Here is a 16,285-nt window from a genome sequence, read left to right as displayed (position 1 = left end):
AGTCATTCCTACATTTACTTCCTTTTTTGAAAAGTTTTTTCTTTACTTGTATCACATAGATTTGAAGCTGGCTCACAAGCTTCAAATTCTAGTATTCTACCACATAGCCAACCTGCACCCTGATGCTTGAACTAGTTTTATTAGGAATATATAGATATACTTGGCATGCTTGAGAACACAGAAAGTTCAACAGACATCTTCTGTGACAGTTTTTGAAATAACTAAATACAATGTCCAAATTTTGTGATTACAATTTAAGAACCTCAAGGTGTCTCTGGTGAAATTCAGCACTCTTAGGTGAAATGTGTTTTAAAAGTACAATTTTTTAAATATGGGATTTTATTTATAATTACCCTGTAGTTAAAACATTGGAATGATGTGTTCCTCAAAGATGAAAGCTGGAATGTCAAGTATACTACCATATGCTCAAATTCACAAGTTCAATGCTTAAATGTAAATTTTTCTATAATTTAATATCCAAAAATAAAGTAACATAGCGCAACTTAACCATCCTTCATTTTAAAAACAAAATGTAAACATATTTTAACTATTCGTTGAAATTCAAGGAGCTCACTAAACTGCTACAATACTGTTGTTTTCCGAGTGTTTTATTTTCTTATGGATAAGTTTTTAGTTTTTTAAAGAAGTATGTTTGGCATGTTCTATGGTAACTTGTTTAAAACACTCATCCTCATTAATAGCCTTGAAGGAATATACATGACTACATGATTTAACTTGACTTCATTGTTCTGTGTATGAAGAACAAAGACATCTATTTCAACTGTATTCCTTTCTCTTAAGATAGAATTAATGGAAAAGGTAAAAGAAATGCAAAATTAAAATCAGTATGTAAGAAAAACACCCATTACATTTTTAATTTTTACAGTGAATGATAATTATAAAACAATCTGACAAAAATGTTTTTACAATCTACTTCTCAATAAACAACTACAAATAAATAAAATAACAACACATTTCATGTAACTACTTCCTCAAAGCAGACAATTTGTAATTTGCCAGTCTAATTATATTTGTCAAACAGTGTGATGCTGTTAGCATAACATGGTTGTCAAAACAGTGTGACAGCTCTTAGCAAAGCATGGTTGTATCTGTCAACTTCTGTGACAGCTGTAAGCAAAATGTGATTGTATCTGTCAAACTCTGTGACAGCTGTTAGTACAGTCGAACTTCCCAGATCCAACAATCTCTTTTCTGGCACCACCCATTTTTCAGCTAATTTTATGGAAATAGACAGATATTACTTTTACAGGAAAATGTTTTAACCATGCTTATGTCTTTTCTGTTTGATGTAAAATACTGAAGTACAGTTGTGTCCAACAAATGTAATTGTTTTCTCTTTTCTTTTCAGAGTGGTCTGCAGCTTTCAAGAAATAATATAAAATCCTGTACAATACTGTACTTATTACTTTAGTTTTTAGTGTACAATAAAATACTATTACGACAGCGGAAGGTTGGTAACACATAATGATTATCTAGAAGATTCGTGAAAAATGCTAGTGCGTGCTATGCATGCGTTTGTGTTACGACAGCGGAAGTCAAGTGACGCTGTTAGCACGTGATGAGTGTCTAGAAGATTCTCGAAGAGGCTACGCGGGCGATATTATCGTATATAAGTGCGCTAGACAAAGGAGACAAGTAGAGAAAGAGAGAGAGGGAGTGGGGAGCCAAGGACAGCAGTTACAGTTGGTGGGAACCGAGGATAGCAGATACAGAGATCGGAACTATAGTTGCTGACAGGCGGAGATAGAGATGGACAATTAAGTCAAGCGTGGTAGTAAAGTGAGTGAATTGTTGTGAATTATAGCATGTGTTTAAGTTAAAGTAACTGTAGAAATTAAGTGTATTGCAAAGTTGTATTGAGGAAGAATAAACTAGTTTTATATAAGAAGGCAGAAAAATTAACAAACGAACATACAGAGACGTAACAATACTTTCCCATGCATATTACCTTTCTCTTGATGTAGAATACACTGTACAGTACTATGTACAATAAAATGCAGCATAGAAATGCAGTTTTCTTAAATTTTCTTTTCATTTATGTCTGACTATAATATGACCACCCAAAATCTGGCAAACTCCAAGATCTGTTAAGGCTCAGGTCCCAAGGTTGCCATATTTGGGAGGGGCGACTGTATAAGGTGGTTGTATCTGTCAAATAATGTGACAGCTGTTAGCATAATATGGTTGTTCCTATCATACAATGTGATGCTGTTACCAAAATCTGGTTGTATCTGACAAACTCTGTGACAACTATTAGCATAAGATGGTTGTATCTGTCAAACTGTTAGCATAGCATGCACATGGAACAAGATTTTTGTTCTCACATTACTCTGTACAAATCATTGAACATATTTATGTATTTTACCTGAACAGTTATATCTTTGGCAAGACTTGCTGACTTTGGAATATATTCCAACTGACATCCATGATCCATCACCTGAAAAGAACAAAACTGCTAGAAAGTAGAAATACATCAAAACAAAAACACACACCCATAGATAAACATTTTTTTTTCATAAAGAAATTTTCAAAAATTTGCTAAATTTAGCAAACTCATGTCAAGTAACTTGAAAGACAAAATTTAAAATTTTACCATTTTCATGACAACCTACATATAAGAATATAATAAGTTTTTGCACATAATTCACATCAATAAATAAATGTAATGAACAAAGTTACATCATTAATAAACAAGTTAGTATCAATGTGTATGAACAAAATATATAAATATAGTTGTTCACAGCTATATAAGATGTGATCTTTTTGAGAAAAAGGACAATAACCTGGATTTTATAGTCCATAGTTTTCAACTTTTTTAATATGCTTATGATGAAATATGTCTACTTCAAGATGTACAAACTGTAACTAAATAGATTACTCATTATTTACATAATTAACATATACGATTGAGAAAGACCAAGCAAGCAAGTACTAGAGTTAGTACAAAAGGGAGAAAACATACATTAATTTGTTAATTATCAATACTTCTAAGGCAGGAAGTAACATTTTCATGTACTAAAGCATTCTTCTATTTAAAATGAAGCACAATATCTCTTTCTTAATATTTTAAGCTTAAGCATTTTCTAGTGGCACAACTTACTTGTCCCCCTGAAATAAATTTACATAATTCTTAATACCTTAATGAGAATTTATTTGTTTAATAATCACTAGATTTTTTTGTTATTCAAGCTTACCTGTGAGCTTCTAAAAAATTTGTACTTCTCAAAGTCTTGTCTGAAGACAAATCTGTTTCCAACTGATTCACTATCCCAAGCATAATAGACTTGTAGCACTTCTTCATGATCTTCAAGGCTTCTCTCTAACAGATATAAAAATCAACGAACACTATTCAAGGTCAAACACTATGAAAGTTTCCTCCCATAACATGTCTACTAAGTACTTCAAATAAAACATGTAAATAGTACACAAAATTAAATATATCATTAATTGTCTTGTTGTTTTGTTTTGGCTAATTAATGTCTGTCTTTCTGGTGATTTAATGGTTATTTGGTCTCCACAACTAGAGATTCAAGGACAAAGTATGCAGAAGGATAAATAAATTAGTTTGTTACATTGGAATGAAGGAGATAAGAAAATATACTGAATTTGGAATTAAAATAAAAGTAAGAGAATGACTGATCCAATAGTGGTAGACTATTACAACGTGAAATAAAGAAAAATGTGAAGTAACTGAAAAGTACACAATCAGCAGAATGAAGAACGTAAAGTTGAAAACAAATATGTGATTTCTACATGTTCTGGCTCCTTCAAAGTTAAAATAAATCTCTTGAATGTGCAAACCTGCATTCAACATACACTCTCTCTGTAGTTCACCTACTGGAACATTGAACCAAAAGAATTTGGAAGTATCTGTGCTCAATATGCAAATTTTAAAGTAGTCCTCTGTATCCAAGTTAAAGGTCATAATGCAACTATCCCATGAAACTGTAAATAAGTTCCTTGATCAGATCTTCTACAGAAAGCAAAGTTATGTGGTATTTTCGTGAAATATTCTCATTCAACATAGAGGAGACCAGAACCTCAAGGTATCGCCTGTTCTACCATCAATGACACTGCTGTCATCAACACTGTTGTACAACATGTTGCATTACATAAGTACCACCTGTGACCAGAAGAGGTATTATCTCTAGAGAACAAAAAAGACAGCTAGAATGATATCAAATTAAAGGTTTTATGGACCATGTGTTATGTGAAAGCTGTGTTGGTTAAGAATAAACAATTATTTTTGAAAAATTCTCCATTAAAATAAGAAAGAAGAAAATTTGTGCCAAGCTTACATAGCACACTTTTCCTTTCCTCTCTGTTTCAGGCTTGCCCTCAAGCCAACAATAAAATTTAACTTAAAAAACCAATTAAAACTTTACACTCACAACATGGTCAAGAAATGCTTTAATTTCCAATTCTACTTGTATATTTTTTATATGCAATATGGATGACACAACCCTAAAACGAAGTACAACTTACAACTCAAACCCTTTAACCAAATGTACATGAAGTCAGTCTAATGGACCAGCCCTAAACTGCAAAAGAAATGTTGACTATACATCCGAATTTACTAGGTATATCTACATGAAATGTGGCAAGCTTTTAGTAAAATGTACAAGTCGGTCATACACAGAAAAATCAGATAAGTTACAAAAGTATGTGTACTCAAGAAACATTATTGAATTGATGACATCAGTCTGACTCAGACTTCTGGAACTTCTGTAATGCATATCTACAGTTTTTTCATTATCCCTGTACAACATAACTGGTATCTACTCTCTTTTACCAGAATCTGTTGCTGAATCAGCAATGTAGGGTAAAATGAACCTTTGTTAATTGATATCTAATACATAATACCATGTTCAATGGCACACTGTAAAAGGTCATGGCATGCATACTTTGACCCCAACTTATGCACACAGGGTTAACCACAATTTAAGATATAACATGTACAATGCACAATAAATTGACATTGCAATAAAGAGAAAATCCCTGGTAATAGATTATCATGAAGATGAAACAGTTTTAAACAATGATATGACTTGTATGTATATAAAAAAATCTCCTTTAACAAAAACATACATAAAATGAATAGACATACTTTAACAAAGATTGCAAGCATACACATATACACTCACACACATAGTCAGGAAAGCAGCTTCCAAGGATAAGTGACTTTAAATATCAAATCTGAATTTATGAATTTGTAGGCTGTAATACACTAAGTATAATACTGATCTTTAAAAATTCTAATGGAATTTTATTAGGGAAGAGAGTGACTTAATTCAGATATTAAAAATTGTTCCGAGTTTCAATAATGTTCCTATGAGAGGTCTGTTTGAGCAATAGAATGGAAATTTGAATATTTGGAGTCACAAGTGGAAGCTAATATCCAGATTTGATCTTCCAAAGAATTGCTTCTCTATAAAAGCTAAAGACGTATGGAAATGTTTGCCTGTTAATCTAACATGCTTGTAGAATTGTAACTGTTAAAAGTTGGTTGATTTGGTTCACGTTTAATTGTTTTGATTGTATTTTTTGGTGGATGAAGGAATAACCTAAACTAGTGGCTTTCTTTACCTTACTTTAATTACATTTTTGATTATCACAGACCACTTAACCTAACAAGCTAATAGCTCTCTATATAAGCTCACAGTGTGTAAATTATTTGTTCAAACTGTTTAAATATGTGTTACCATATAATTTTCCATATAGTATTTCAAGTTCTGAGAAATTATTAGTGGGAAATATGATAGATGTACTTAATTTTAATATTTTCCCTAAGATTGTTGAAGAAAAAGTTTGAAATTTAAAAATGGTAAGGCTCCTGGGCGAGATAATATTTTTCCAAGGGTTTAAAAAGAGGTTAAAGGTTGCATATTTAAGCCACTTTCTAAAACTTTATGTGAGTATCTGAGTAGTGGCAGATGCCAGGTGACTGGAAGCTGATTAATGTTACACCTATTTTTAAAGGAGGTGACAAGAATTGTCAGGGTTTTAATAAGTCAATTAGTATTACTTCTGTGGTAGTAAAAGTTGTTAAAAGAGTGATTAAAGATGCTCCGCAAAGACACCTAACAAAGTTTAAACTTTTGTTGGGCAGTCAGCATGGTTTCACATGGGGAAAATCTTGTCTCACAAATCTTTGGACCTTCTTCAAAGACGTCACTATTTATGTTGATAAGGGTAAAGGTGTAGATTTGGTATAACTGGATTTTCAGAAGGCTTTCAACAAGTTGCACATAAAAGACTAGTAAAGAAAATTATTTCTCTGAGTGTGGGTTACAGGTTAACTCAATGGATTAAAAGTTGATTAGAGGATAGAAAGCAAAGAGTTGTAGTAAATAGATTCAATCAAACTGGACTGGAATTACAAGTGGTGTACCTCAAGGCTTTGACCTGGGATCCTTACTCTTTTTTTGATATAAATTAACAATATTCATAAGGATATTGTCAACAAATAGGTCAAGTTTACTGATGACATTAAAGTTTTGGCTTTGAAGATGATGCTGTTGTTTTACAAAGGGATTTGAATCATTTGGCAAATGGGATAAATATATGTCAGATAGCATTTAATTATGCTAAGTGCAAGGTAATGCAAGTGGGCCACCTTAACTTAAATGATAATTACTAATTTGATGGTAATATACTGAATAGTACTATGAAATTAGGTTTTAGCTGAAAAACTGAACAGTAAGCCTCAAACACTCTTTTACAATCAAACAGATTAAAATTGGGTATATAAACAAAAACCACTCAAAATATTAAACAATACTGTTCTTCAAAAATAATTACTGGACTTAAGGCATGACAGGAGACCAATTCATTTTTCAATAACACTGATGCTAGTATCTTAGATAATTTTTTATTATAAAAACAGTATTCTCATATTGAACATTTGTAGTTAAAGCTTTAAAATGGAAATTTTAAAATTAGACAAGCATATTATGCTATCAAAATTTAAAAAAGGACATGTACATGGCTCCAAAAGATAGTCTTCAGCTCACAATGCTGTTACTTTCCTCTCTGTATAAATCATAGCTATAAGGATGCGATACAAAATGTGTTGACTAGATTTCTCACTTTAAACCTGTTATCAACTCTAGTGCACAAAAAACTACTGAAAACTAGAATAAGTAAGTCAGTGTAAAACAATTTACCAATTCCTAGATTTTGAAGCTGTTCAACTATAGACCATGCATGAGATGGTGATAAATTAAATTTCAGTGTCAATAGATGAGATAGGTCAATGCATCTCAGGTCTTCCTCAACAATCATTTGATGATGGCTTTGATCTTCCATGTGAAAGCTCAATGTTACCTGTTAAGTAAAATCATAGGTTCATATTTAATGAACCAATCAAAAACCTTGCATTAAAGTGCAAATTAGTGGAAACAAACATCAGTAACCTCAAAAATAACAAAGCAGCCTACTTAAAGCTAAAGTATATTTTATAGATATGGCCACACACAAAGCAGGTTAAAAAAATATACCTCCATATTTATTTCTTAGATTCCATATATACCTGTAGGGCTTTGGAAGAACATGTGACAAATATAGACGATTACATTTGTATCTGCTGCATCTGAAAAAATTACATTAAAGTGACTTCACAGTTATGTATTCAAATGGATGGTTAGGAACTGCAAATTTATATCAGGATTTCTTCATCTCGCTTTATTTAACCAAATTTCAGAATATTTGGTATGCATATGTAAATTCACAAAAGTTAATAAAAGTTGAAAACCAAAATTCTCAAAATTAAACAAATAGATATTAAAGAAGGCATTAACTTATCTATTTATTTAAGTCTGGAAATGTTTAAAGTTGGATAACTTAAACATTTTATAAAATGATATTTCTAAAAATATTTACCATTATCACAATTTTTTCATTCCCTTAGTGTTCAAAAAGGCATTTTTGGAGAAATATGCATTCAGAATAAGTGGTTAACACTTTTAACATAACATAGAAATCATAATAAAGAATTTTGAAAAATTAATCACACTATGGTATAATTATGAGTTACAACCAAAGTAACTTTCATGTTTGATAGATTTTTAAAAAATGACCTTTATTAATAGTGCTATCTAGTGTTCAAACAAATATCAGATTAAAACTAATTTTGGTATTAAAATATGTTTTCAGCAAAAGTCATCATCCCATGCTGTGGGGAAAGTATATTTGGTCTAATCACATAGTTGTTCTGTGTTATGACAAAGAAAAAAAAAGTGACAATGATTACTCTTGCTTAGAATGACAGCAAATGTTACTAATGTTTCATGATATTCATTTTGCAATTGGTCAACCAATTACTTGTGATCATTTTGTATCTAGAACTGTTTACCAAATCAATGGAACTTACCTAACTATAAGGGAAAGCTAAAACGTTTATGGTGTGCAACTTTACTACAATGAATGAGGGTGAGCTGAAAATTAAGGATAATAAAATGTCTTATGATTGGTAGTTTGTGGCTGTCCGTCAACCAACAAAACTCTGCTTACCGAGTTACCATCTTCACAAGTTGTGAGCTTGGACCACATATGTCTCTTGTATTGCTGGGATTGTCTAATTTTTGAAACTTATTAGATATAAATTTATACATGGCTTGGGGATGAAAGTTTTCAACGTGTGTTAACTATTAATGAAAGAGTTCTTTACTTTAATTACTGATTTTGGCTTATAATGTAACATAATTCATTGAAATGTATATGCCTTTCTTAAAATATGACTTGTGAATATTTTGTCTAAAGTATTTCTTCCTACCACTTCTTATTTGAAATTACTTTACCATTTTAATAACTATTTCTATGCATTTTTATAATTTCCACTCAAAACTAATATTTTGATGGGACCTTAAAAAAAGCAGTTTTATACTTTTTGATGCAATTAACTTAAAATGTATTTTTTTTGGCACTGAATATTTGTAGTAAGCTTTTGGGTCCTGAAATATTTTCTATGCTCAAGACTTTTAAAAAATTATATTCTTTGCAAAAATTTGAATGTTAGGTGCAGAAAAAAAAGATTTTGTAATTATCAAAACAGTTGTGTTTAAGTACATGTAATAAAATTTTCCATTTAGATTTCTACCCCCCCAGTGGCACAGCAGTGTGTCTGTGAATTTACAATGATAGAAACCAGATAGCCCATTGTGTAGATTTGTGCTTAACGTCAAACAAACAAAAAAATTTAGATTTCTTAAAACAATGTCAATAAATTATCTCCAGTTTTTTAAAGTTTTCATCTAATAGAATTATTTACCAATCAAAGTCTTTGAGAGAAGTGTAAATATAATATACATGTAATACTCAAAATGTGATAGGGATCACTTTATTAAATAAATATATCAGATAATAGATGACTTCAAAAATTTACTTCCTACCAACATGCTCTTAAACACAAACACAGACTCTACTGTACTCACATTTTATCAATGAGTCTTTACATAACTCGACATGAAATAGAATAACTATTAAAATGGAATATTTTTAGGTATATGGATAGTTTTTTAAAGTAATCATAAAACAAAATATTAGTACATCATATTAACAGCTAGTTTGTCTTTCAAAGACATTCATCACTGCAAGACATTGTCTCTAAATGCTTCTGATGAGTCTCTGGACAATTATTTGTAGCAGGTAGTCCAATTCCCTCCACATGTGAGTTCCTCAGCTCATGGAGAATCATGAGATGGGCTAAAACAGCAGGCCAGAAAGGATTCCAAATATGCTCAACTGAATTCATGTTTAGAGATCATGAACTGGCCACTTCATATGGACAGTAGTCTCCCTCTGAAGGAACTCTTCCACTACCTGAGCATGTGGTAGCCATAGTCATCCATAAGATGAAACATCACCAATGTCACCAGTGTACAGTCTCAAGTAAGTAACTACAATCACATCGCTGTACTACACAGCTGTCAAAGAGCCAGGACACATGAGGTGATATCTTTCCGTACTATGGTGTACTGACAAACCCTAATGATCATGTTCAGTTATTTCAGCTTTGTGATAATGCTCCTAACATAGTTTCTAAATTCTGGTATGATAATTTGCAAAGTCAAGACAAATCCTGAACTCATCCATGAAAAATGATGAGGTCAAATCTTGAGCAGTCCAAGTTAGGTGGTCTTGAGCCTAATCACAATTGTTTTGTTGTGACAGACTCCAGGTGCATTTTGAAAGTCACAAGAATGTTTCTGCATTAACTGGAAAGTGTCTAGATGAGCTTCTATGTTCAAGAAGCAGTCTTATCCTTGGTCCATCACTCTTTTTAACTCCCCCTCCATGCCCTCTCCTTACATTTTTATAAGTTTTATGTTGCTTTCAAGGAATGGAAACAACATTTGGACTCACACTAAGACACTCCAACTTGTAGCATAATAAAACCCACATTACGATTCCTCTAAACTAAACTACCTTTTGACACATGTCTCTTCCATAATTATATATTTTAAAACACATTTTTTCAACCTTTTTGTGCAATGGCTTAAACCTCCCTGTGGTCCAACACCAGTCCATGGACCAGCAATTTGGGAACACTGATGTAAGGCATTCCACAGAGCAATCACATGAAGAATTAAGTTACAGAAGGCAAATAATATTACATCAGAATGTCTTTAAGCATTCACCTTTTGTAATGCCCATACAATGGTTATTTATATCATGCCTATTGTTCCTAAATCAGACTGTACTTGAAGATCTATATCAAATATTTGCTCTTATAAGCCATAGTTTCTCAGGTTTTCTAATAAATATTCTTAATGAGTATTTTAGTAATAAGTACAGAATTAAAGGCAGTTTTGAGTTTCCCATATGATATAGAATTTATAATTGAGTAACTCATTAGTAACATGTATATAGTGATAATGTATGTTTGGCTGCCAAACTTAAAATAAACACTTGATCCGTTAAACTAGATAACCTTAACATTCAGAGTATACAGCTCCCACTTGTAAAACACTACAAAATATGTGGCACTGTCCAGAAAAACTGAGAGTCAAGCCATGGCAGAAAAGCAGTAATAATAATGAAGCAATTATCACTAAACATTTAACACTGAAAGCTAAATATTCAAATACATGCATCTTGAAGGCAAATAACAGAGATGGCAGATGGGCAACCTTTTATAGATAAATAGGTAAAACACTTACCTCCCCTAAACGATGATTGGAGCTGCTTTCCATGGATTCAGTCTTGGTTCTTGAATCAACTACGAAATGGTAGGGTGAATCAGATTCCGATTCCAGCAAAATATCATTGGAAAAAGGCTCATCCTGAACTTTATTACACCTGAAACAATATTAAATTTACAATTCCAGATGACTGAGTTTGATACCAAGGACACATTAAATACATTAAAGAATAGTGATAACAAATGAGACAGTGCAAAGTTGAGAAGGTGTTCTAAGACATTTTCATTACTACTCTATATATGAATATCATACAGCTTATATACTCCTCATTCTTAAAGCCATGAGTAGCCGAAAGGTTAACATATCAGGCTATACGGGTCAAGGGTCTAAAATGCAATGCTAATGAATGCTTTCATTGTTGGCACCATATAAAAGTGGGTGTCAATTATGTTATTCAGACTAACCCTTGTAGTTGCAGGTATTGTGAGCTAGCTGCTTTCCTACGTTCATTAATTCAAAAATTAGGGAGCCTGGCATGGTCTGATGATTAGGGCACTCGACTTGTAATCTGTGGGTCATAGGAGTAAACATACTACCCTTTCAGCCATGAGAGCATTGTAATGTGACAGTCAATCCCACTATTCATTGGCAAAGAAGAGCCCAAGAGTTGGCAGTGAGTGGTGTTGACTAATTGCCTTCCCTCTAGTCTATAACTACTAAATTAGAAACAACTGATGCAGATAGCCCTCGAGTACCTTTGCACAAAATATGACTCACAGATCAAATACACACACTTATAGGAAATAGCATAGGCTAGCATGCTCATTTTGGGATACATTAACTGTCTTACAAAAAAAAATCAAAACGTGCAACATAAACAATTAAAAAAACCTCAGAAATAAAAGTTCAATGTTGCTAAAAAGCTACAAGCACAAGTTATACTCAGCAGTTTCTTTGTCTAACTTTATTTGAAATTAAGGAAATTGTAATATTAGCTATAACAACAATAATAAACATCTACATAATCATGACAACAAAATTTTAGTAAATAACAATCCTGTAATGCTTTGTAATAACATACTTAGATATATCATAATAGTCTTTATAGGACTTATAATATCAAATAAGTGTGCAAAAGAACATTAAGTGGTTATAGTTAGTTACATCTGATAAACAGTTACCACACAAGTAGGTGTTTTTACGTTGATTTTTGTTTAAGATTGTCAGGGTACAGCTGTTTGAGAGGAACCAAGCTAAGAAGCATAATGTTCCTACCATAGATCCTACTCTTATGGAACTGTGTATCTGTTCCGTGCAGCCGATGAAGACACCTAAAACTCCGTAATGGGTAACAGAACAGCAGTCACACTTGCAATAATATTCATGCATACACTAGAAACTAAAGCCCTTGACACATGTAGGAAAAAAAAAAAGGTTTAATTCTAGAAGTGTGGTACAAGTACATCGACGACATATGTGGTATTTGGAATCATGGAAAAGAAACACTATATCAATTTTGCTATTTCATAAACAACTTCCACCCATTACTCAAGTTCCCACTATAACTACCCAACGCAGACGGAAACTTAACATTTTTGGAAGTAACCAGAAAAGTCCAAGAAAGACAAATACGTAGTTCTATGCATAACGAATAATTTAAGAAGCCGATATTTCTCCATTACAAATCACACCATCCAGACCAAATCAAAAGGGGTAGAATAATAGGAGAATTGAAGAAAGTAAACCTAAACTGCTCTACGCCGAATGCCATTCAAACAGCACAAAAATACTTTAAAACACCACTATTACGAAACGGATGCGCCGAATATTAATTACATCGACAATGAATTTAAATCACAAAGACATAAAAACATAAAACAGTAATAGACCCCACAACAAAAAACACATACACGAAAACACCCACAATAAACATTCCTTGTATAAGTAACACAATCACAACCAAGATTCGTAAAGCTATTAAACAATCCCAGCTGACAATCAACATAACGCAAAAACCAGGTAAAACACTGAAAGTACCATTAGTTTACTCTGCATATTCACAAACAAAATGTGCTGAAAAACAATGCTGTGCTAGAGAAAACGGGGCAGAACAAATGTGCCACATAAAAAACACAGTCTATCAAATCATATGTAACATATGTAGAGACGCATATATATAGGATAAACCGGAAGACCTTTTCATACGCGCATCTCAGAACACATCAATACATTATATACGTATGGCCAAAACAATTCCGCCCCAGAAGAACATTTCCTATAAAAAAAAATGAAACCCCCAAACACAGAAAATCAAACCCATTTAAAATTCCTATCTTACAAGAAACCAAAGATTTAAAAAAAGAAAATATATGGAAGCTACACTCATTAACGGCAAAAAAAAAAATCCAAAAATGAACAGAGACAGTGGATGCTACATGTAACTAAACCACTATTCAAAACAGCACATCATACCAGTACACTTAATATTATCACTTTTAGTTTAGTACTTGCGTACTCTGGCGTATCACAAAGTCTTACAATTTGTTTTAGCACTGCTAGTAAACTTTGTATTTTTGTTTCTTAGTAGCTTCTATCTTCCGTTTTTAAAATAAAATATTTTGTAATTCTCTTTATTTTATATAAGTAATATATGTCATATGCTAGTACAGCTGTAAAGTTAGTATTATAACAATATTATAATATTAGAACAATATTGAAACAATAATAATATTCTTTACATTGTTACGGAAGACGCGAGAAATATAACATCACATGTAGTTTTATAATTTAATGAATATTCTAATATCAAACAGTTTTATGTACTAGCCCCGAAGAAGCAGCAAAGGCGAAACGTTGGTTAAAATATAAGTTCTCTTTTAATTATCTGGAGTGTCAAGGTATATTTTTTATAACTTTATTATTAACTGTGTTAGAGACTTAGAGTGCAACCTCAGAAATGTGATTTGTGAAATTGTAAATTCCAAAATAAAAATTTATTTGAAAGCCCAAACAAAACACTTTAGAAGTCTACATCTATACAATATTAGTAAAAATTGTTAATCTAAAAAGGGAGAATAGGGATCGTCAAAGAAATAATAATACTGAAACAAGGTGAATTAGAATGCAACTAGCTCCACTAAAATTGATAAGTAATGTAGACATGGTGTCAAAATAGGGATTTGTAGCTTGAGAAAATGATGTAAACACTATTTCCAGCCTTGTTTATTTACTTTTTTTAGAATCCCTAATTGTAGGTTTGTTTGTTTTTAATTATGCACAAAGCTACACAAGGGCTATCTGTACTCTGCCCACCACGGGTATCGAAACCCGGTTTCTAGCGTTGTAAGTCCGCAGACATACCGCTGTGCCACTGGGGGCCTTTAATTGTAGACTTGAAAATATAATCTTTGTATTTTGATTCAACTTGTTTCTGTACTTTTGTGACAATCCCAATTCTCCATTTTTAAATTAACAGTTTTTATCTGTTTGTTATGAATTTCGCGCAAACTATACGAGGGCTATCTGCGCCAGCCGTCTCTGATTTAGCAGTGAAAGACAGTCATCACCTACCACTGCCAACTCTTGGGCTACTCTTTTAACAACGAATAGTAGAATTGACCGTCACATTATAACGCCCTCACGGCTGAAAGGGCGAGCATGTTTTGCGGGACGAGGATTCGAATCCGCGACCCATAGACTGCGAGTCGAGCGCCCTAACCACCTGGCTATGCCAGATCAACAGTTTTTGAAAAACTTTTTTCTTAAGTTTTTATGTCCATATATGAAGAATAAATTTTAAGTTACATACATGCTTATGCATTCAATTGAATGTTACATGTTTTTCAACAGTTTATTGCTGCACTGGCCTTTTTTTTTCGCCCAACCACCACACTGAACTTATTCGAAATAAATATTAATTGTACAAATAAACACATATACTGGTATACAACTACAACAAACAAAATGTAAAGTTGTCTTCGAAGGGCCCTCTTGAAGGCAAAGATTCTATCATCACAGATTTAACGACCAGCTTCCATCAATGTCACACTGTGACAGTGTAATGTAACAAAAGACAAGCAGCAACAAAGCAATCTCATCAGAATGGAATAATGTTTCTTCTAAGATAATACAACACAGATTAATGCAAAGCAAAGAGACTCAGTAACATGTTTACCTTGTTAGATATACATGACACACCTGTATGTTCTTTAACAGCCTGCTGTACACAAGTGTTTGCTAGAATAAAGCAACACAATAAATGCATGCAAAATAGACAACAGCGACACACTTAGCGTAAGTCTCCAATTATCGACAATTTACAACTGCTGCCCTAACACGAACTATTCAAAAAATAATAATAACTATATGAAATAGTACTATATGCAGTGGTAATAAATACTGGATACGCACCCACGATTTTAGCTAAGTATAAGAAAGAGTAGAAAGAATCACCACTATTACCTGAGTAGTTTTGGTGCAAAACATCCAGCCGATTTTGCCGTAGACTAGTGAAACAATAATATTATTAATACTAATAATATGAACAAATGGGCAAGTTTTGATTTTGTCTAACAATCGTGAAATCACTTATTTTGCTTATTATCAATGTTTAGGCAGTTTTAACTATTGGACAGGAAGGTTGTAAATGTTGTTTCAAATACTACAAATCCCACTCTCCTAAAGTATATATGTCATACCTACAAAATTAAATTTTTCTAAGTTCTAATTTGAAACACTTTTAAATACGTTCGAGCTCATTTGTTAAATTTCGCATTTGATAGGTGTTAATTTTAGTTACAGGATCTGATCACTGAAGCTACCTGTTACTGTTCTTACATGGGATAATTGTGTCAATCAAATTTAGCGGGTATTCAGGTGAAATATCAGGGGGCGTTCGAAAATTAACAATTCTCCTTCATCCCGCAGGTTGTTAGTTTAATTTGTTAACGAGAAAAAACAAAACAAAAAAAACGTAGTAATAAAACGCGTTTCGCGTTCTTTGAGTTGAGAGAGAAAAAAATGTTGATAAGCTGTAACAGACGAAAAGGAAACAAGAAGGCAACTAACTAGATGTATCCTAATTTACTTTTTCTTTTTATAAGAAGGACCGCTTTTCGTACTGT

At 32.5% G+C, this 16,285-nt stretch overlaps 1 protein-coding gene across 3 annotated transcripts in view; it reads right to left on the bottom strand.

Moving 5' to 3' along the window:
- LOC106472238 (growth factor receptor-bound protein 14-like) overlaps positions 1-16,285 on the bottom strand; it is a 48,133-nt gene that overhangs the window by 28,349 nt on the left and 3,499 nt on the right. For 2 of the 3 annotated variants that reach the window (XM_022400838.1, XM_022400836.1), the window contains exons 2-5: positions 11,181-11,319; positions 7,188-7,347; positions 3,216-3,340; positions 2,387-2,473 (exon numbers count right to left, since the gene is read on the bottom strand). In XM_022400838.1, the coding sequence (XP_022256546.1) occupies positions 2,387-2,473; positions 3,216-3,340; positions 7,188-7,347; positions 11,181-11,319 (511 nt within the window). The remainder of the gene's footprint in view (positions 1-2,386; positions 2,474-3,215; positions 3,341-7,187; positions 7,348-11,180; positions 11,320-16,285) is intronic. The other variant, XM_022400837.1, reaches the window with a different exon arrangement.

The sequence above is a fragment of the Limulus polyphemus genome, unplaced genomic scaffold (genome assembly GCF_000517525.1).
Source record: "Limulus polyphemus unplaced genomic scaffold, Limulus_polyphemus-2.1.2 Scaffold5184, whole genome shotgun sequence".
NCBI lineage: Eukaryota > Metazoa > Arthropoda > Merostomata > Xiphosura > Limulidae > Limulus > Limulus polyphemus.
The sequence above is the reverse complement of the archived record's forward strand: the minus strand, read 5'-3'. Positions and strand labels throughout refer to the sequence as shown.